Below are 22,731 nucleotides of genomic sequence, written 5' to 3'. Positions count from 1 at the left end.
TGGTAGCCCCTTGTAACCTCGGCAAGGTCAATGTGCCAGACATTTGGTAATGACGTCCTTACTGAAATCTGCCACTTCTGGAGTCAAAAATGCAACCTCAGAACAGGGTGAGAACGGCATTGCCAGTGGTTGTGAAGGTGACTGTGTTGAGGAGCATTTATGCATCTTGCTCCTTCCAGGCTGGAGCAGGTGATATTTGCAACATCTCTCAGATCGCCCTCCACTGTTGGATAAAGGCTCAGTATTCCATGAAAACTGAATACCAGAGGAAGCAAACAGAGTGAGCGTGATCATTGCAGGCTTCCCGAAGGTGCAGGGTGCCATTGACTGCACGCATGTCACTTTGTGGGTGCTGCATGTCAACTCTGAGATGTACTGTAACTGAAAGGGATTCCACTCCCTCAACATTCAGCTGGTGTGTGACCAATGGCAGTCTATCATGCAGGTCAATAACTGATGTCCTGGCAGTAGTCATGATAGTAGTACAGTTCGCTGTACTATCTACATTTGAACTACCATGACAAACTAGAGGGTGGCTACTAGGTGACAAACGCCATCCTTGGACGACATAGTTTATGAGTCTTGTGCTTAACCCACACACAAAAGGGCAGCATGCATACAGAAACAGCCATGCTGCCACGTGAAATGTGATAGAGCAGATCATTGGGGTGCTGAAACAATACTGCTGCTGCCTGGACCACTCTTGAGGAGCCCTACAGTACTCAGCAGAGCATGTGTCAAGATTTGTGGTGGTCTGTTGCACAACCTCACCATCATGAGAGACAGTCCTTGCCACCGGCGATACAGCAATCAGCTGAGGAGTAGGAAGAGGAAGGGAAGAGGCAACCAACATAGCCCCTTTCTGGCCAGGCTGACAATGATTGACTGTCTGACTGCGATACCAGGAAACACAACCACCGTTCCCCATTCACCAACAGTCCCATTCCTCACCATCCCTTTGTCACTGACCATCACAGCGATCTCTTGGCCACAATACAAAAATAAAAGCCACCGCAAAATAAACATTCCAAACCAAATTTCTACATCAAACCATTCTGTATTGTATCCAAACATCAACAAATAGCCCTTGTGCATTCCCTTCGTGCCTGCCTTCGTTGTGCCTTTGCCTGTCCTAGTGCTGCTGTGCTGCTATGCAGTGCTAACTCAGTCACTGCAGCAAGGCTGGTGGAAGACTGTTGGCTTCCAGTGATGAGACTGCAGCTGGCCTTGCAGGACCACCTTGACTAGCTCTGGTCCTAGAATGCATGGCTTTGGACTGCAGCATCTCGGCATGGGCAGCAGCAATCTGGGTTGACTGGCTGATGGGCCACAGCAAGGGCAGAGTGGCAGTGGTGGGAGGAAGGATGCTGCCATCTTGGGAGAGGACAGTAAGTTTGTGCTCCACAGAGCTACCACCATGGCTCCCCGGGGCAGTGCCTCAGCAATCCTAGTAATATTTTGGAGGGCAGATTGCTGGACAACTGTGACACTCTACAAACCCCTGTGAACACTGGTATCCATAGCCTTGAGGGCAGCACTCTGAGCTTGCATGAGAGCAGTCCGAGCTTGCATGGCAGCAAGTGCATTACAGAAGTCTGAGCATCCACTGCAGAACCCAGCCTTTGTGTGACTTCTGCTTGTGCTGCAATGAAAGCTGAGACATCAGCCATCAGATGCTGCATCATGGTTGGGTCTGCAAGTATGTTAACTGCGTTGGTCACCACTTCCATGCTGGAAAAGAAGGGCTCCAAGCTGTATGCAAAACCCTGTGCCATGTTGGTGCCGGATTCCTTCTTGCTCCTTGACATTGCATACTGGCTTTCCAGCAGGTCTGCCAATGCACCAGACATTTTATTATTCACATCCATCAGCTTTCTCCTGAAGGACTTCCCATTAAAGTGCTCATCGGAGTAAAGTGCTCATCTGCAGCAGAACTCGGGTGTGACCTCATCCTCTGGTGAGCTGGCACCTGTGCTATTCTTGTCCCTTGCCCTTGCTGCAGGTCATTCTTGCCCGTGTCTCACTATGTGCAGATCCTGCCTCTAAGCTATCCTTTAAAGCACGTGCAGTATCAGTATCTGAGCTGGTAGCTGAGTCTGAGAGCGAGTGACAGTACTTTTCTTCACTGTCTTTCTGCTCTTCCATCTCTTTCTCTTCTACCACTGCCTGGTCAGGTTGCAGTTCTTGGGTATCTGAAAGGAGAAAGGCACAATGGTAGGGTTGTGGTGAGGGGATAAGGGAAACCAAGAGCTACATGCTTACACCATCTGCACCTAATATAAATCAAAAGAGATTGTGGGATGTAGGAAGGAGGATGAGGTATGAGCATACTGTCATCTTTGGTTTGAGTCTTGCTGCATGGCCACAACTTCTGCCATGGCCACTCCAATGCTGCTGACCACCGTCTCCTCCACGGGGGTAAGGACATGCTGCCTGCAGTTATATGCCACCTCGCCCTCCAAGAGAGTGGGTGAGTATCCGTGAGTGTGCTGATTTGTGTTTGGGTGATGTGGCTATCATGGTCGTGCATGTAAGCTGTGCGATGCGAATGTGAGGCTTGCAGCTGTGCTAAGTGTTTGAGGGTGAGGTGAAACTATGAATGTTAGGTGTAAGTTGTGATTGATAAAGATTGTAAGTGGTTGAGTGATAGGGATATTGATGCATTGAGCACTGTGTGAGGCTAGTAGTACAGTTGGTGGAAGTTACCTCAAACCCAGTTTGAACTTACCTCACTGACCTTCACCATTCATGTGAGGTAATTGAACATTTTGTGGCACTGCATCCAGGTCCTCAGTGCCTAACTCCTTGGTGCATGCTCTCTCCCGAGTTGTACCATAATTCACACTTCTTCCTGCTCTGTCTTCCGTAAACAGTTCGAACACCTGCTCCAGCCAGAATAGTTACAGCCATAGTGCAGGCTAGATTTAAGTGGTGCTAGCCTTGCTCAGACTTGGCCCCCATGCAGAGATGTGCAGCGATTGTGCAAATTAACAGCCAGCATAAAGTTGGCATGCTCACTGCATTGGAAGCAACAGGTGCAGGTTAATCGTGCATTGCGATCCCCAGGTCCGTTTTCGGGGGCTGTCCAATTAGGCCTCCAATAATGGAAGGATGGATTATGGTGAAATGTATTGTTTCACTGATGCCTTGATTTTGTGCTAACTCTGTGTTGTTTCAGAAATATCTTTTTCTTGTTTATTTATATTTGACTTGACTAAAGTAACCACCCGTGTTGGTTTTGTGAAATTGGGAAGTGCTGTTCCTGGAATGTAGACACTTCTTGAATGTAAATGCGAACTTACATAACAAGCCCAGTTAATAAGAGGCTGTTATAAATTCAGGTCTGCCTTAGGTATCTTATTGGATCCAGTGGCCTTAGATGCTCTCCAAAGCAGTCTGAGCATCTTTCTTACATACATCCCACTGCCCTATATCTATTTGTATAATAACATAACCCAATAATGAAACAATAAGATAAGGTCAGAAGTAAGGATGTTACTTGATATTATAGTGTTTAGTTCCATTTACAGTTCTTCAGATAATGAAGCATGTCCACATCCAGCAAGACCTGGTCACCAATCAGGGTTGAGCTGATATGTGGCAAGCAACATTTGTGTCATACGAGTGCCAGACAGACAATGATCACCTTCAACAAGAGAGAATCTAACCATCTCCCTTAACATTCAATGGCATGACCATCACTGAATCCTCCACTATCAACATCCTGGGGGTCAGCATTGACCAGAAACTGAATTGAGCCAACTACCTAAATACTGTGGCTACAAGAGCAGGTCAGAGACTGGGAATTCTGCAGTGAGTAATTGACCTCCTGCCTCTCCAAAGCCTGTCCACCATCTACAAGGCACAAGTCAGGAGTGTGATGGAATACTCTCCACTTGCCTGGATGAGCACAGCTCCAACAACACTCAAGAAGCTCGACACCATCCAGGACAAAGCAGCCCACTTGACTGGCATTCCATCCACCACCTTCAACATTCACTCCTTCCACCACCAACGCACAGTGGCAGCAGTGTGTACCATCTACAAGCTGCACTGCAGCAACTCACAAAGGCTCTTTTGACAGCACCTTTCAAACCCGTGACCTCTCCCACCTAGAAGGACAACGGCAGGAAGTGCATGGGAACATCACCACCTGCAAGTTCCCCTCCAAACCACACACTATTCTGACTTAGAACTATATCGCCGTTCCTTCACTGTCACTGGGTCAAAATCCTGGAACTCCCTTCCTGTTGGTGTGCCTGCACCCCAAGGACTGCAGCGGTTCAAGAAGGCAGCTCACCACCTCCTTCTCAAGGGCAATTAGGGATAGGTAATAAATGCTAGCATAGCCGGCGACGCCCACATCCCCTGAACGAATGAAAATAAAGAGCAGGTCTGAAGCTGGGAATTCTGCAGTGAGTATCTTATGTCCAGAATCCCTAAAACCTGTCCACCATCGACAAGGCACAAATCAGGAGTGCGATGGGATTCTCTGCTTGCCTAGATCAGTGCAGCTCCCACAACACCCAAGAAGCTTGTCGTTCTCCAGGAGAAGCATCCTGCTTGATCAGTGCTCTATACATCATATTAAGCATTTCACTCCCTCCGCCGCTGCCGCAGTGTGTACCAGCTACAAGAAGCACTGCAGCTACTCATCAAGGCTTCTTTGACAGCATCTCACAAACCTGCGATTTCTACCACATGTAAAGGCAAAAGAAGCAGGCACATGGAAACACCACCATCTCCAAAGTTCCCTGCAAGTCACATACCATCCTCATTTAGAAATACATTGCTGTTCTTCACCGCCACTGGGTCAAAAGTCTGGAACTCACCCCGACCCAGCACTGTGGGTTTACCTGCACCAGCTGGACTGCAGTGGTTCAAGAAGGCAGCTCACCATCTTCTCAAGGGCAATAGGCATTGGAAATAAATACTGGCTCTGCCATTTGGACCCATATCCTGTGAATGAATAAATAAAATAAAAACTACATCTCAGATTTTGCTAACATTGGTCACTGATAGAACATGGATAAATTTGGAAATTGAGGTTGGAACAATTCCAAAATTTATTGGGAAAGCTATCTGCCATTTTTTATGAAATCGTCCCAGGATGCATAAGGATACATTCTCTTCATATGTTGCTGTTTTTCCAGCGGTTTTGTCGCTATTCTGCTAAAGATGCAGTGGGAGGTCAGAGAAAGCTCAGTGGAAATTCTACCACATGATGTTTATTTATATCAGCTTATTGATTGCTTTTTGCAGTTTACCTTTTAAATTTTGAATATGTTACGTTAAAGAAGGATATATACCTGCCTTGAATTGGGTGCATTGACGGTTCACTAGATGGATTCTTAGGATGAAAGGGTTGTCCTATGAGGAGAGATAGAGTAGAATGGGCCTATATTCTCTGAATGTTTAAAATAATGAGAGATTATCTCATTGAAATGTATAAAATTCTTCGAGGGCTTGACAAGATAAATGCTGAGAGTCTTCGTCCCCTGGCTGGAGGATCTCGAACCAGGGGGTCATAGTCTCAGGATAAAGGGTCAACCATTTAGGATTGAGATGAGGAGAAATTTCTTCACTCAGAGGGTTGTGGGTCTTTGGAATTCTCTACCCCAGAGAGCTGTGAATGCTCAGTCATTGAGTGTATTCAAGATTGAGATCGATAGATTTTTGGGCACTAAGAGAATCAAGGGATATGGCAGGAAAGTAGAGTTGATGTAGAAATTTTGGCATCATCTTTGCACTGGAGTGCTGACTTGGGTTGCATTAGAGTGTTAAAGTGGAAGTTTGGTGACTGAGGATAATTAAGGGTTAATTTTATCTTAAGTCTAGTCTGTCTTTTATTTAGCAGATTAACTTAACAGTTGCTGTTTGAGTTGGAGAAGGTGAGTTTTAGACCAGCTTTAAACAGAGTTCACTCAGGCTCTGCTTGCAGCTACACCTTGTTAATTAGAGAATTGGCTTAAACCAGTTTTCAGAGGCTAGAGTCAGTCAGTATAAAAGTGGGCCATCTTACAGTGCTGACCTTGTTTGCACTAGAGTGCTGACTTGGGTTGCATTAGAGTGTTAAAGTGGAAGTTTGGTGACTGAGGAAGTTCGGTGAGGAGGGAGCGAGGAGCTCCTTTCATTTCCTACCTGTCCTCAGAGTGAGGAGAGCTGAGAGTCTCCAAAGAGCACAGCTGACTGGTGAGTAAGTCCTGGTGGGTATTTTTCAAAGTGGATTGAATTGTAAGTCATTGTTTTAGCAAGACTTAGTTGTTTTTTAAAATTATAATCTTCTAAAGTTTTAAATTTAAAGGGTTTAGTCATGGCAGGAGAGCTTGAAGCCGTGGTTTGCTCCTCTTGCTGCATGTGGGAATCCGGGAACATTTCCAGTCCCCGGGATCAGCATGTGTGCAGGAAGTGTGTCCAGCTGCAGCTCCTGGAAGCTCGGGTTTCAGAGCTGGAATGGCGTTTGGAAACACTGTGGAGCATCCGGGAGTCTGAGAGCATTGTGGATAGCACGTATAGAGAGGTGGTCACACTGCAGCTGAAGGGACTTGAGGAAGGCAGGGAATGGGTGACCACCAGGCAGTCCAAGAGAATCAGACAGGTAGTTCAGGAGTCCCCTGGGGTCCCGCTTGCAAATCGGTATTCCATTTTGGAGACTGATGAGGCTGGTTCCTCCAGGCATTGCGGACAGAGCCAAGCTTCTGGTACCGCAAGCAGCCTGTCTGCACAGGAAGGGGGAAAGAGACGAAGAGCAATAGTAATAGGGGATTCTATAATCAGGGGAACAGATCGGCGCTACTGTGGCCGTCAACGTGACTCCAGGATGGTGTGTTGCCTCCCTGGTGCCAGGGTCCGAATGTCACTGAACGGCTGCAGTGCATCCTGAGAGGGGAGGGTGATAAGGCAGAGGTCATGGTACATGTTGGTACCAATGACATAGGTAGAAAGAGGGATGAGGTCTTGCATCAAGAATTCAAGCAGTTAGGCAGTAGACTAAAAAGCAGGACCTCTCGGGTTGTAATCTCTGGATTACTCCCAGTGCCACGTGCCAGTGAGTATAGAAATAGGAGAATAGCACAGATGAATGTGTGGCTTAAGAGTTGGTGCAGGAGGGAGGGTTTTAGATTCCTGGACCACAGGACCATTTCTGGGGAAGGTGGGACCTGTACAAGCGGGACGGTCTACATCTGAACCAGAGGGGGACTAACATCCTTGCTGGTGGATTTGCCAGTGCTGTTGGGAGGAGTTTAAACTAATTTGGTAGAGGGAGGGGATGCAGACTCCTAGCGGAATAGGGACACAGCTAAACACAGGAAAGCGAACAAGTCAGAGGGAATACAGCGGAAGTAAGTTTCAAGGGAGTAAGACCAGGATGGAAGGCCTCTACTTTAATGCCAGAAGTATTGCAGGTAAAACGGATGAGTTAAGGGCAATGATTGACACGTGGAATTGTGACATAGTAGCCATTACGGAGAGACATAGTTGAGGGAGGGGCAGGATTGGCAGCTCAATATCCCAGGATATAGAATCTTCAGGTGAGACAGAGGAGGGGGTAAAAGAGGAGGGGGCATTGCAATATTAGTTAAGGAGTCAGTTACTGCAGTAAGGAGAGATGATTTCTTGGAGGGGGCATCAAATGAAGCTTTATGGGTAGAGTTTAGGAATAAAAAAGGAACAGCCACATTGCTAGGTGTTTATTATAGACCCCCAGATAGTCAGCGGGGAATTGAGGAGCAAATATGTGCGCAATTTGCAGAGGTGTGTAAAAATAATAGGGTAATTATATTAGGTAATTTCAACTTTCCCAACATTAATTGGGATAGTCATCGTGTTAAGGGCTTAGATGGAGTGGAGTTCTTAAAATGTATACAGGAGAACTTTTTAGCTCAATATGTAGAGGATCCAACAAGGGAGGGTGCAGTGCTGGACTGAATTCTGGGGAATGAAGCCGGACAGGTAGTTGATGTGTTGGTGGGGGAGCATTTTGGTGATAGCGACCACAACATGGTACAATTTAATCTTGTTATGGAGAAAGAAATAGACAAGTTGCAAAAAAAAGGTTTTGGATTGGGGGAGAGCGAATTTTAGTAAAATAAGGCAGGATCTGGCCAAGGTAGACTGGAAAGAGTTACTTGTCGGGAAATCTACAGAAGCGCAGTAGGGGGCATTCAAAAAGGAAATGGGGAGGGTACAGGCCCAACATGTTCCCTCCAGGGTAATATGTAGGAGCAACAAGCCCAGAGAACCATGGATGACCAGAAATATTCAGGGTACGATGAGAAGGAAAAGAGAAGCTTTTAGCAAATACAAGGAGAGCAAATCAATGGAAGCATTAGTGGAGTACAGAAAGTGTAGGATGGAGCTTAAGAAAGCAATTAGGAGAGCAAAGCGGGGATATGAGAAAGCTCTGGCTGGTAAAAGTAGGGAAAATCCCAAGATATTCTATAAGTATATCAATGGGAAGAGGATAACCAGGGAAAGAGTAGGACCCATTAGGGACCAAGGGGGAAATTTGTGGGTGGAGCCAGAGGACATTGGTAGGGTGTTGAACGAATACTTCACATCTGTCTTCACCCAAGAGAATGAGGATGTAAATATGGAACTTAGAGAGAGAGACTGTGAGGTTCTTGAGCAAATTGTCATAGGGAGTGACAAGGTATTGGAGGTTTTGGAAGGCTTAAAAGTGGACAAATCTCCAGGTCCAGACGATTTGTGTCCCAGGATGCTGTGGGAGGCGAGGGTGGAGATTGCAAGGACTCTGACCCTAATTTTTAATTCCTCTCTGGCCACGGGGGAGGTGCCAGAGGACTGGAGAACAGCTAATGTGGTCCCACTATTTAAGAAAGGTTGTAGAGATAAGCCAGGGAACTACAGACCAGTGAGTCTCACGTGGTGGTAGGGAAACTATTGGAGAAAATTCTGAAGGAGAGAATCTATCACCACTTGGAGAGGCAAAATTTGATTAGGAATAGTCAGCATGGCTTTGTCAGAGGGAGGTCATGCCAAACAAATTTGATTGAATTTTTTGAGCATGTGACCTGGTGTGTAGATGAGGTTAGTGCAGTTGATGTAGTTTACATGGATTTCAGCAAAGCCTTTGACAAGGTCCCGCATGGGAGACTTATCAAGAAAGCAAATGCACATGGGATACAAGGTAACTTGATAAGGTGGATTCAAAATTGGCTTAGCTGTAGGAGACAGAGAGTGATGACAGATGGCTGTTTTAGTGACTGGAAGCCAGTGTCCAGTGGCGTACCACAGGAATCTGTGTTGGGTCCCCTATTGTTTGTCATTTACATAAACGACATAGATGACTATGTCGGGGGTAGGATCAGTAAGTTTGCGGATGACACAAAGATTGGCCGAGTGGTTAACAGTGAGGTGGAGTGTTTTGGGTTACAGGAAGATATAGACGGGATGGTCAAATGGGCAGAAAAGTGGCAGATGGAATTTAACGCTGAAAAGTTTGAGGTGATACACTTTGGAAGGAGCAATGTGACACAAAGAACAAAGAAAATTACAGCACAGGAACAGGCCCTTCGGCCCTCCAAGCCTACGCCGCTCCAAATCCTCTATCTAAACCTGTCGCCTATTTTCGAAGGGTCTGTATCTCTTTACTTCCTGCCCATTCATGTATCTGTCTAGATACATCTTAAAAGACGCTATCGTGCCCGCGTCTACCACCTCCGCTGGCAATGCGTTCCATGCACCCACCACCCTCTGCGTAAAGAACTTTCCACGCATATCCCCCCTAAACTTTTCCCCTTTCACTTTGAACTCGTGTCCCCTTGTAATTGAATCCCCCACTCTGGGAAAAAGCTTCTTGCTATCCACCCTGTCTATACCTCTCATGATTTTGTACACCTCAAATCAGGTCCCCCCTCAACCTCCGTCTTTCTAATGAAAATAATCCTAATCTACTCAACCTCTCTTCATAGCTAGCGCCCTCCATACCAGGCAACATCCTGGTGAACCTCCTCTGCACCCTCTCCAAAGCATCCACATCCTTTTGGTAATGTGGCGACCAGAACTGCACGCAGTATTCCAAATGTGGCCGAACCAAAGTCCTATACAACTGTAACATGACCTGCCAACCCTTGTACTCAATACCCCATCCGATGAAGGAAAGCATGCCGTATGCCTTCTTGACCACTCTATTGACCTGCGTTGCCACCTTCAGGGAACAATGGACCTGAACACCCAAATCTCTCTGTACATCAATTTTCCCCAGGACTTTTCCATTTACTGTATAGTTCACTCTTGAATTGGATCTTCCAAAATGCATCACCTCGCATTTGCCCTGATTGAACTCCATCTGCCATTTCTCTGCCCAACTCTCCAGTCTATCTATATTCTGCTGTATTCTCTGACAGTCCCCTTCACTATCTGCTACTCCACCAATCTTAGTCTCGTCTGCAAACTTGCTAATCAGACCACCTATACTTTCCTCCAAATCATTTATGTATATCACAAACAACAGTGGTCCCAGTACGGATCCCTGTGGAACACCACTGGTCACACGTCTCCATTTTGAGAAACTCCCTTCCACTGCTACCCTCTGTCTCCTGTTGCCCAGCCAGTTCTTTATCCATCTAGCTAGTACACCTTGGACCCCATGCGCCTTCACTTTCTCCATCAGCCTACCATGGGGAACCTTATCAAACGCCTTACTGAAGTCCATGTATACGACATCTACAGCCCTTCCCTCATCAATCAACTTTGTCACTTCCTCAAAGAATTCTATTAAGTTGGTAAGACATGACCTTCCCTGCACAAAACCATGTTGCTTATCACTGATAAGCCCATTTTCTTCCAGATGGGAATAGATCCTATCCCTCAGTATCTTCTCCAGCAGCTTCCCTACCACTGACGTCAGGCTCACCAGTCTATAATTACCTGGATTATCCCTGCTACCCTTCTTAAACAAGGGGACAACATTAGCAATTCTCCAGTCCTCCGGGACCTCACCCGTGTTTAAGGATGTTGCAAAGATATCTGTTAAGGCCCCAACTATTTCCTCTCTCGCTTCCCACAGTAACCTGGGATAGATCCCATCCGGACCTGGGGACTTGTCCACCTTAATGCCTTTTAGAATACCCAACACTTCCTCCCTCCTTATGCCGACTTGACCTAGAGTAATCAAACATCTGCCCCTAACCTCAACATCCGTCATGTCCCTCTCCTCGGTGAATACCGATGCAAAGTACCCGTTTAGAATCTCACCCATTTTCTCTGACTCCACGCATAAATTTCCTCCTGTGTCCTTGAGTGGGCCAATCCTTTCTCTAGTTACCCTCTTGCTCCTTATATATGAATAAAAGGCTTTGGGATTTTCCTTAACCCTGTTTGCTAAAGATATTTCATGACCCCTTTTAGCCCTCTTAATTCCTCGTTTCAGATTGCGCCTACAATCCCGATATTCTTTCAAAGCTTCGTCTTTCTTCAGCCGCCTAGACCTTATGTATGCTTCCTTTTTCCTCTTAGCTAGTCTCACAATTTCACCTGTCATCCATGGTTCCCTAATCTTGCCATTTCTACCCCTCATTTTCACAGGAATATGTCTCTCCTGCACGCTAATCAACCTCTCTTTAAAAGCCTCCCACATATCAAAGGTGGATTTACCTTCAAACAGCTGCTCCCAATCTACATTCCCCAGCTCCTGCCGAATTCTGGTGTAGTTGGCCTTCCCCCAATTTAGCACTCTTCCTTTAGGACCACTCTCGTCTTTGTCCATGAGTATTCTAAAACTTACGGAATTGTGATCACTATTCCCAAAGTAGTCCCCTACTGAAACGTCAACCACCTGGCCGGGCTCATTCCCCAACACCAGGTCCAGTATGGCCCCTTCCCGAGTTGGACTGTTTACATACTGCTCTAGAAAACCCTCCTGGATGCTCCCTACAAATTCTGCTCCATCTAGACCTCTAACACTAAGTGAATCCCAGTCAATGTTGGGAAAATTAAAATCTCCTATCACCACCACCCTGTTGCTCCTACATCTTTCCATAATCTGTTTACATATTTGTACCTCTATCTCACGCTCGCTGTTGGGAGGCCTGTAGTACAGCCCCAACATTGTTACCGCACCCTTCCTATTTCTGAGTTCTGCCCATATTGCCTCACAGCTCGAGTCCCCCATAGTGCCTTCCTTCAGCACAGCTGTGATATCCTCTTTGACCAGTAATGCAACTCCTCCACCCCTTTTACCTCCCTTTCTATCCCGCCTGAAGCATCGGTATCTTGGGATATTTAGTTGCCAATCATGCCCTTCCCTCAACCAAGTCTCAGTAATAGCAATAACATCATACTCCCAGGTACTAATCCAAGCCCTAAGTTCATCTGCCTTACCTATTACACTTCTTGCATTAAAACAAATACACCTCAGACCACCAGTCCCTTTGCTTTCATCATCTGCTCCCTGCCTACTCTTTCCCTTAGTCACGTTGACTTCATTATCTAGTTCCTTACAGGCTTTAGTTATTACATCCTTACTCTCCACTGACCTCATTTGGTTCCCATCCCCCTGCCACATTAGTTTAAACCCTCCCCAACAGCGTTAGCAAAAGCACCCCCAAGGACATTGGGACACGGAAGTATTCAATGAATGGCCTGACACTGGGAAGTTCCGAGGAACAAAGGGACCTTGGCGTGTTTGTCCATAGATCTCTGAAGGCAGAAGGGCAGGTTAATAGGGTGGTGAAAAAGGCATATGGGACACTTGCCTTTATCAATCGAGGTATAGATTACAAAAGCAGGGAGGTCATGTTGGAGTTGTATAGAACTTTGGAAAGGCCACAGCTGGAGTACTGTGTGCAATTCTGGTCGCCACATTATAGGAAGGATGTGATTGCATTGGAGGGGGTGCAGAGGCGATTCACCAGGATGTTGCCTGGGATGGAACATTTAAGCTGTGAAGAGAGGTTGGATAGGCTTGGGTTGTTTTCACTGGAGCAGAAAAGACTTAGGGGTGACCTGATCGAGGTGTACAAGATTATGAGGGGCATGGACAGGGTGGATAGGGAGAAGCTGTTCCCCTTAGTTGAAGGGTCAGTTATGAGGCGTCACAAGTTTAAGGTGAGGGGCGGGAGGTTTAAGAGGGATTTGAGGAAGAACTTTTTTACCCAGAGGGTGGTGACGGTCTGGAATGCCCTGCCTGGGAGGGTGGTAGAGGCAGGTTGCCTCACATCCTTTAAAAAGTACCTGGATGAGCACTTGGCACATCATAACATTCAAGGCTATGGGCCAAGTGCTGGCAAATGGGATTAGGTAGACAGGTCAGGTGTTTTAATGCATCGGTGCAGACTCGATGGGCCGAAGGGCCTCTTCTGCACTGTATTATTCTGTGATTCTGTGATCTTATTGAATGGCAAAGCAGGCTTGAGGGACGGTATGGCCTACTCCTCCTATTTCTAATGTTCTTAATGAACAACTAACTTTTCCTTCTGTTTAATCACAACATATTTTTTAGCAAAGCAATTTTTACTTATTTATGTTGATATTCATAAATAGAAATTTGTAATGCTACAGTGCAGTGGAGGCCATTTGGCCTTTCATACCTGTGCCGGTTCTTTAAAAGAGCTGTCCAATTTAGTCCCAAACCCAGATTTTCCCCCTGTAACCCCATAAATTCGATCTCTTCATGTACATGTCTAATCGCCTTTTAAAAGTTTCCATAAAATCTGATTCCGCCACCCTTTTAAGGTAGTGTATTCTTGATCTTAATGGCTCTTTGTGTGTAGAAACTTCTCCTTATTTCTCCTGTAGTTGTTGTACCAATTATTTTAATTCTACGACCTTTGATTCCCAACACTGTTGCCAGAGGAAATAATTTCTCCCTCCTTGCTCTATCAGAATCGCTCACAATTTTGAATACCTTTATTGGGTTTCCTCTTAACAGTCTCTGCTCTAAGGAGAGTAATTCCAGCTTCTCCAATCTCTCCACATGACTGAAGTTCCTCACCCCTGGTATCATCCTGGTAAACCTCTCTGACCCTTCTCCAGGACCTTGACATCCTTTCTAAGGTGTGGTGTCCAGAATTGTATGCAATAAAATGGCTGAGATCTAACCAGAGATTTATAAAGGTGTAGCATGACTTTCTTGTATTTGTATTCCGTGCCCCTATTTACAAAGTCAAGTCCCCCATTTGCATTGTTAATTGTTTTCTCAACTTGCCCTGTCACTTTCAAAGATTTATGAATATAAACCCCTAGGTCCCTCTGTTCTAGCATGCCTTCAAAATAGTACCAATAAAATTATGCTGCCTCTCCATGTTGTTTCTTCCAAAGTGCATCACTTCACACATATCCACATTAAATTGCATCTGCCACATGTCTGCCCATTTCACTAGTCTGACTATTTCATCCTGAAGTCTGCTGCTTTGTGCTCAATATTGGAGGTATGTTATTTTGGATGAGATGTTCAAATGAGGCTCTGTCTCTGTTCGTGGATGAATGTAAAAGATCCCAGGGCACTATTTCAGAGTTCTCCCAATGTCCTGGCTCTCAATCAACCCCTAAAGTAGGCAGTCTGTTCATTTATTTTATTGCCTTTGTGGGACTTGCTACCTGCAAATTGGCTAGCATATTTTCTACATTACAACGTAACTACACTTCAGAAGTACTCAATTGGCCGTAAGGTTCTTTGAGATATGCTGAGTTCATAACAGCCTCTGTATAAATACATTTAAATGAGTGGAAGCAAAGCAGTTCTGCTTTACATTGGATCATTCACAAAATGTTTTGTTGATTTTCAGAATACTTGTTCAGGGAATTACAAATAAGTTACAGTTTGAGATCATTAAAAGGTGTATTGGTACCCTGACAATATGTAGAAAATTATGAAACTTTCAAGTGAGCAGTAAAATGCTAATGTAAAGAACAAAGCTTGAAAATCAAAGTGTAGGAATGTAGAAGGACTATTCTTCATGCTCATAATCTGTATGATAAACCATCTTACGTTGGACCCTGTGATAGCTAATTCAATTTTAGCATCATAAGAAGTTAGAACAGCCCATGAAAGTCACTGGGAAATGAGTGATCAATCTGATTTTCAGCATAACATGCAACATAATTAGTGTTGAGGTTTCATCTCTGAGCTGTATTTCCCTTCTTGCCAAGTTGTGAATAAAACGGAAAGAAAATACTCTTCATCATCAAGAATAGCATTATCATTACAAATATCTATTTTGGAAATAAGACTTATAAATTAAATGCCTTTCTCATAGCCCATGTTATTTGAATGCATTCATACTCCTGAACATCTCAGAAAAATAGTGGAGTCAGATCTTTTTGTTTTGGTTACAAATTTTCTGATCAATTTTATCCCAGCTATCACTGAAATGTTGTGATAGTGCAAATTCTTGCAATGAGAATAATGTCCTATTGAAGAGTCCTTTAAATTGAATTATGTATTTATATTGTGCAAAAGAAAAATCTGCCAAATTTCTGTAATGATGAAAGATATAACTGAGAAAAATGTTATTGACATTAAAACATGTTCAGATTAGTATGAGTAGCGTATGTACTTAATGCTATTTTCTTCCAACAGAATATCATACTGCACTGCAGACAAGACTCAGGACAAGGTCTTTGCATATGTTGCTCAGAGCCAGCTAAATGAGACTTTGGAATGCCATGCATTTCTTTGTCCGAAGAAAAAAATTGTAAGTTTCACAATCTTATGTTGAAATATTATTTCAGGGTAATCAGCAATCTGCTCATTTTGTAAAATAATTAATGATATTTGAAGTAAATCTTATTTCAAAGTAATGGCAAGTGATCTCTTTGTTAAGTAAAGTGACAGAGCTGCAGTGCAAACCTGTCAATATGCAAGGTAATTGAGCAAGGAATTGAATGATACCAGATTTAATTCACTACATTTAGCAGTCATTTGCAGCAAGACACTTTTGTATTGTAATTTTGCACCATTCATTCATTCACATTTGATAATCTTTATTCTAATTTCCATCAAATCTTTGTCTTTTTTCCCTCATTTCTAAATGTATTCTCAGTCTAATGGCCAATGGAACTGGCACTGTGTGATAAGCTGACAAGAGGTGAAATGAGAGGGACCAATATTCTGTCAAACCTGAGTAATACGATTATAGGATTGGAGATGTTGACCTCGAGAGAGAATCTGAGACAAGTTCAGTTGCAGATTAAAAGGAGACTATTTAACTATTTCGGAACATTGGTATAAATTTAACCTGCGCCTCATGTGAGACCAGAACAATTGCACCCCCACCCACAGAACAATATATAGGTGGAGCAGGTTCCCAGTGCTGATTCCTGTATTGTGTATTTGCATCCTTACATTACTGACTCGCATTCAAATCTGGTCAGTGTACGGATCAGATTCCCATAGTTTCAGCATCATGTAATTAACTGGCTGTGCTCCATTCCAGTTTACCCACAGTATCCTTTAGTCTTATTCCTGGAGAAGAATGCACATCAAAAGAGTTAACAAAAGCTTACTTTAGACTGACAAAAAGGGATCAAGATCCTTTAGTCATTCTTTTTTTCTCTCATATGAGCAAAAACAGAACTGTAGCATCTTTGTTATGCGATCTCGTCTGCCTCCAATTCTTTACAAAAGAACTATAAATGGCAGTTAAGGAAGGGTAATCATATTAGCCGTATAATATTTACAGTACTTGCTAAAACATGACTTTTATTTGCTACTGGAACAGACCAATTTGTTTACCAGTGACACTTGGTGAACTAATTATTATATTGCATATCTTCTAATCTATATCAGCCCTTGTATCCCAAAAATATTGTATGGCACATCATTCTCACATTAGCTTATTATTGTTCACAGAAGTTTTTGAGAGTTTTAGAAAAAATTATATTTTTGGTCATCTAATTTTGATATTTTGATATAAATCATAATTTTTAAGACACAAATAATTTTGATCTGCTGCTGTTGCTTAATTAATGAATACTATTTTTTGTCTACCACAGGCACAAGCTGTGACCTTAACAGTTGCTCAGGCCTTCAGAGTTGCATTTGACCTTTGGGAAGTAGCACAAGAGGGTAAGAACAAAAATAATTGAACCAAATTTTTAAAAGACTTTGCATTACTTCTTGTGATAGTTTTGAAAGGATACATTGTACAGCTCCTTGGGTGATAATTTGCTACAAATTCATTTGGCAGAATATCTAATATTGAAAATTTCACCACAAACACTGAGCAGCATTTCTTGTACATGGATAGTCTAAAGCTGCATGTTTCACCTGTGGTCTGATTCTTTGGCAATGTGTGATATGGTGAAATACACAACTGCCATCTCATTACTTACTATACCTGTCATTACAGCTGTTGTGGAGAGAGCAAGAGTGATGTGCATTAGGGAATCAGCTCGTGTTCAGAATGCTCATCATAAAACTGCTGCCCTCCTAAAGATTGAGGTTAAAGTCAATTAACTATGTTTCAAAAAACCCTGCAAAGAACATGATGAAGAACATTTTTTTAGAAATTAGCTAAATGCAATTATACCAATACTGGTAAGTACAGAAGAAACTCCTGAAATGATGCATAAGCTTTGCAAAGTGCATTTTTAAAACCATTGGGTAGCAGCTTGTATCAATTGTTGATTGAGCAAAATACAACTTTCTGAGTAGTTATGAGAGAGTAGTTCACCTTCCTATCACTGTTTTATTGAGGAGAGACATGGTAGCAGGCTTCTGCACATAGGTGGTAATTTTAATCTAACACTCCCAGTGACAAACTGATCTCTTGCTCATCAAGGCCTGTTTTACACCCCGCTGGACTTTGCAGCTCACCAGTTTGGGGATATCCAAATTGGGCCATCTATCTCACTGCCGCTGGCCCTCAGGTAGATCAGATGAGGGCAGTTCTTGATAATGGTAATTACATATCTGGATTTGTGGAGGGCTCGGAATGTTACTTGCCTGTTGTTTGCAGCAGGTGTGGGGAAACAAGGGTCGTAAAGCGAGGATATCTGAAAGGAACATTCGATCCCTCAGTGTCGAGTTGAGCAATTAACAGAACTGCTTCTTGGCAGGAGATTCCATGCATCACCTTTGGGTCATCACTCATCTGCTTGCATTGTCACTAGCTCCTTTTCACCTAAAATTATTTTCTGAAGACTTTCACTTCCTGATACACATTTTCTGCTAATTCTGAAAATAAACCACATGCTTGAAAGTTCACCCGCAATGTTTTTGAAGGGTTTCTTTATGTAGCTCAGCTCTTGGTACATTAGATCAGAATAAGTTTCAGACAGCTGTGGTCAAATAATGGGTGACATTGTGAATGTGCAGTACTATTCAATCATTGTGTAATATCAAATTTGATACAGTCATGGTACTATACTAATAGTTGATTTATATTATATTTATATTTTTATTATATTTAGAGATACAGCACTGAAACAGGCCCTTTGGCCCACCAAGTCTGTGCCGACCATCAACCACCCATTTATACTAATCCTACATTTAATCCCATATTCCTACCACATCCCCACCTTCCCCTACCACCGACCTATACTAGGGGCAATTTACATTCGTCAATTTACCTATCAACCGGCAAGTCTTTGGCTGTGGGAGGAAACCGGAGCACCCGGCGAAAACCCACACGGTCACAGGGAGAACTTGCAAACTCGCACAGGCAGTACCCAGAATTGAACCCAGGTCGCTGGAGCTGTGAGGCTGCGGTGCTAACCACTGCGCCACTGTGCTGCCCTAACCACTGCGCCACTGTGCTGCCCTTTATTCTTATAAATTTATCTTTTATTGGAAAACTCTCCAACAAAAAACTGCATTAAAATTTAGAACTGATGTAATGGCTGACAGTCTAATTTAGTAATGTATTCACTTCCTAAAGTGTGTGCTTTATTTATTGGTGGGGAATGCAACTCTGCATCTAATTTTGACGGCAACACTTTCTGTCAAATCTCTTGCTGGTTGAATAGCGGAATAATTGGAAGCATTGGATCAGTAATGAGCTTGTAATCTCTGGTAGGCAGCATTGTGGTAGTCATCCATCGGTCTGGTCCCTTGTTTTATTGCAGAAGGTGACATGAAACGTCATTGTAGTACTGCATCCATGCAATTGATGGTAATCTCAGGGAGGATGGATAGTAGGTTCATGGTAATACTGCGTCCATGTGATCTTTTCACTCTCTCTACAAGACAACCAGGCAGCCAAATAGTGCTGCTGCGTCCTTTTGATTACTGGCAACCCAGTGGGAAGGATGTTAGGCAACTTCATGGCCATTTTTGTAATAATTCATTTGTGCTAATATTGGTTTTTATCCATGCTCCTCAACATTGGTGAGACACTGATTCTAATTCCAGGTTAATATATTAAGCTCCTTTAAAATCCTGCAACATTTAATGGAAAGAAAAATCAAACAGGGCATGTAGTGGGAAGCAAATATGCTGCTGCCAGTTTTCTGTCTGGCAGGCAATGGTAAAATCTACACCAGCTTCTGAAACATATTGACCTGGATTTTGCGGTGAGATGCAAACGAATGGCATCAGCCATTCATTAAACTTACATGTTCCTACACACTTTCCATGGGCTTTTGCACTGGAACTTGAGTAAAAGTCTTATTTCATTGTGGCACCCTCTATTGGGTATCTGGGACCTGTGAGAATTGGGCAAGCAACTGTGTATCTCCTTAATCAATTAGACTGAAGAATTCTTAATGAGACACACAGTCTGAACCAGGAAGTGTAAGTTACAATCGTTAATTCAATGCCAAATCATTTACAGAAAGCAAAATTGAGGGGGAAAGAAGGATGGGATAAAGAGACAGAAAGAAAACTTTTTTAAAAGATACATTTTCTACTTTTTAAAATTTCCAACAATAATTAAAATCTGAAAGAATGAGACCCCACAGTTGTAATTTCAGTGCCTTAGAGTTTGTTTGGCAGTAATTAATTGCTTAAAAATGTACTTACATTGGAATGGACAAGCCCAAACATTTTGCTGCTGTGTTTAGTGGATATTGGGTAAGAACCATAACAACATGCCTCTCCATGGGTTTCAATGAGGAGTCTGTCAGTGTGATACGAGTGTAGCAAAGTTTTTGGAAGGGCAGGGCAACTCAAACAGCAACTACACGATTTCCGCATTTAACCACGCATGTGCGGTTGCTGGAAGTTGCTGTCTAATTTACTTTTTGATAACGGTGAACGCTGATACCCTCACCATTATCATTATTGCAAAATCCACGCCATGCTGATCTAATGTCCCAGGAGCTGAGCATCAAGAACATCGAGGTGCACTTTCTAGCATGTGATTTATTTTCTACATTGGCAGGAATTGTATACCATTATTCATCTGAATATGCCTCAGTGAAGCACCTTGATACTTTCTACATTAAAGGTGTTGTTGAAGCTTAATGGAAACATTTTTGTATTTCTCATTGAATATAATTCTCAGTTCAAATTGATCCCTGCTAAGTACATGACTGCTGTCAAATAAGTCACATAACTAATGGGAAAGTAAACTGGAATACTTACCTGCAGATTTTCATGCAAATTCTAAACAATTTAATAATATAGTAAGATTTTGTACTCTTCCTGATTAACTACTAAACTAGGCATATCATCCTGGTACAGATATAGGATTATATACTCTGTGGTTCAAGAGTCAAGACAGATTAATAAAAAATTGTATGTACTTAATTAGAATTTTCTAGTTGGAAATGTTTTACTTGGGATTTACATGGTTTACAGTCAAAGCCAAAAGGAAAATATCGTGTGAATGTATCATCAGCTGGTTCCTGATCTTGACTCCTTAAAATACATTAGGTCAGGTATACATTGTGTAGATCAGCCAGCAAAAAAGACAGCGAGCAAACTAACTGTATTCCTGATGCAGTGAAATGCAGAAGTGGCAAATCATTCCATCACTTCTGTCTACTCTTGAGCATCTATCGAATGGCATCTGACTCAATGACCAGAATTGAAAAGTAGCAACATTTGAAATTGGTTTCTTTTCAGTCCAAGAGTGGGGCCATGGCCAGGGCCTCCAATTCTGGATAATTGATTGTCGCGAGAAGTGTAAATGAGAGATATACAGCAAAACATCATCAGCTTACAGCATTTTTGGACAGTCACTTGGGTGTCTGTGCAAGATTACTACTCCCTTTCCTATTTTGGGAAGTTGTTTTCTTTGAGGGTGTGGATTGGGCATAAAATGTAATCAGCAGATTGTAATTATGGCAAAATATAATGACCTCTATCATAGGACATTGATAACTTACCATACATGTCTTTGTATTTCCAGAAAAATGTAAAAAGACTCGTGAACACTGTAATAGCCCTGAAACTGCAGCTCTTAATGGAGCAACAGGACATGTAGAGCAAGGTAGAGTACGACATCCTTTCTTTAAGTAATCACAGTTCTTCTCATTTGTATTAATGGGTTATTGTTGTTGTAATGCAAAGGGAGTTTTAATGTTAAACTTTTCAAAAAATGATTTTTTCATTATGTTTCGTATTTTTCAGATGCAGCCAAAGCAAAAGATTGCACAGTACATCACGTCCAGAATCCAATTATCTCACCCACTGATATCCATCTAGGTATTACAAGGCAAAGCAGTCCATCTTGTGGGTCCCCTTTACATGCACTCTCTTGGGTATGTTGTAAAATGGTTCTTTTGACAGTTGTATTTATAATTATTTGTTTTTAGTGAAATTCATTGCACCACATGAGCTTGATAATGTTCTTTCCATTTCTAAATATATCAGGCTAAAATGCTACATATGAGAGAAAAATAGACACCATTAATGATCTTCCAGGTGTTACGACCGAGGCAGGAGGAGTGCACTATTTATTCTAGTTTCATTATTCCAGGGATCATAACATATATTTTAAGTTTTTTTCTAACTTACCAATACGATCAATCATAGACTCTATTTTTATCCCAGAATAAAACTCACCAATCAAATTTCTTTAATAAACAACAAAATTATCAGTTGATTAGAAAGTAAGTCTTAACCAGTAATGAAGTAAAGCATAAATATACAGATTGACATATAGAAGTTTCCTTTTTACCTTAGCCCCTCACATACACACATACATAAATACACCGGTTAACTGGAAAAATAAAAGGGAGTTTTGTTTTAGAGCTCTGTTAGAAAAAAAAGACAAAAAAAACACTTGGGTTAAATACTTGCTAATTCTTGAAGGAAAAAAAGAGAAGATATGGAAAGATGCCCTTTGTTTTGGTTTAGCATCCCAAATGCATATAGACGGCTATCACCGGGGACCTTCCTAGAACAGTTCTTTCCAGGTGATGTTGAAGATCAGTTTGGGTAGGCTTTCCAACAAATGCAGCAACAGAGGTTTCAAATAGGCCTTACAGCAAAAATGATACAACAGGGGTTTCAGTTCCCACGCATTCAATACGAAGGGTTTCTTCAAATACAGGAGGAAAGAGGAGACTCACACATTGGATATGCAGGGTATCTTTCCAAGACCGAGAAAGAGAAGAGTTGGATTTCCTTGGCAGGCAAAAACCAACTGTCTTCCATGAAATTTACACTCCAATTCATTGTCCGAAGTGAAACCAAAACAATGTCACAAGAATCAAACCTCCTGGCTCTATAAATCTTGACCTGTCACTTCTCCGTAAACATCTTCTCCAAGTCAAAACAACAAGCTGGCTAATTATCTGCAACAGGTGCCTTCCAGTAAGGGCTTGTTTATAAGCCAAGTCCCGGAACCTTCAGGTGACATCTTTTAAAAAAAACAC

The 22,731-nt window shown here is 42.7% G+C and overlaps 1 protein-coding gene across 2 annotated transcripts in view; it reads left to right on the top strand.

Moving 5' to 3' along the window:
• LOC137352470 (low density lipoprotein receptor adapter protein 1-B-like) overlaps positions 1-22,731 on the top strand; it is a 154,011-nt gene that overhangs the window by 84,293 nt on the left and 46,987 nt on the right. For both annotated transcript variants that reach the window (XM_068017981.1, XM_068017971.1), the window contains exons 4-7: positions 15,545-15,659; positions 16,960-17,032; positions 21,261-21,341; positions 21,482-21,612. In XM_068017981.1, the coding sequence (XP_067874082.1) occupies positions 15,545-15,659; positions 16,960-17,032; positions 21,261-21,341; positions 21,482-21,612 (400 nt within the window). The remainder of the gene's footprint in view (positions 1-15,544; positions 15,660-16,959; positions 17,033-21,260; positions 21,342-21,481; positions 21,613-22,731) is intronic.

This window comes from Heterodontus francisci, chromosome 3, assembly GCF_036365525.1.
Source record: "Heterodontus francisci isolate sHetFra1 chromosome 3, sHetFra1.hap1, whole genome shotgun sequence".
NCBI lineage: Eukaryota > Metazoa > Chordata > Chondrichthyes > Heterodontiformes > Heterodontidae > Heterodontus > Heterodontus francisci.
This window is presented reverse-complemented; position numbering and strand designations above follow the sequence as displayed.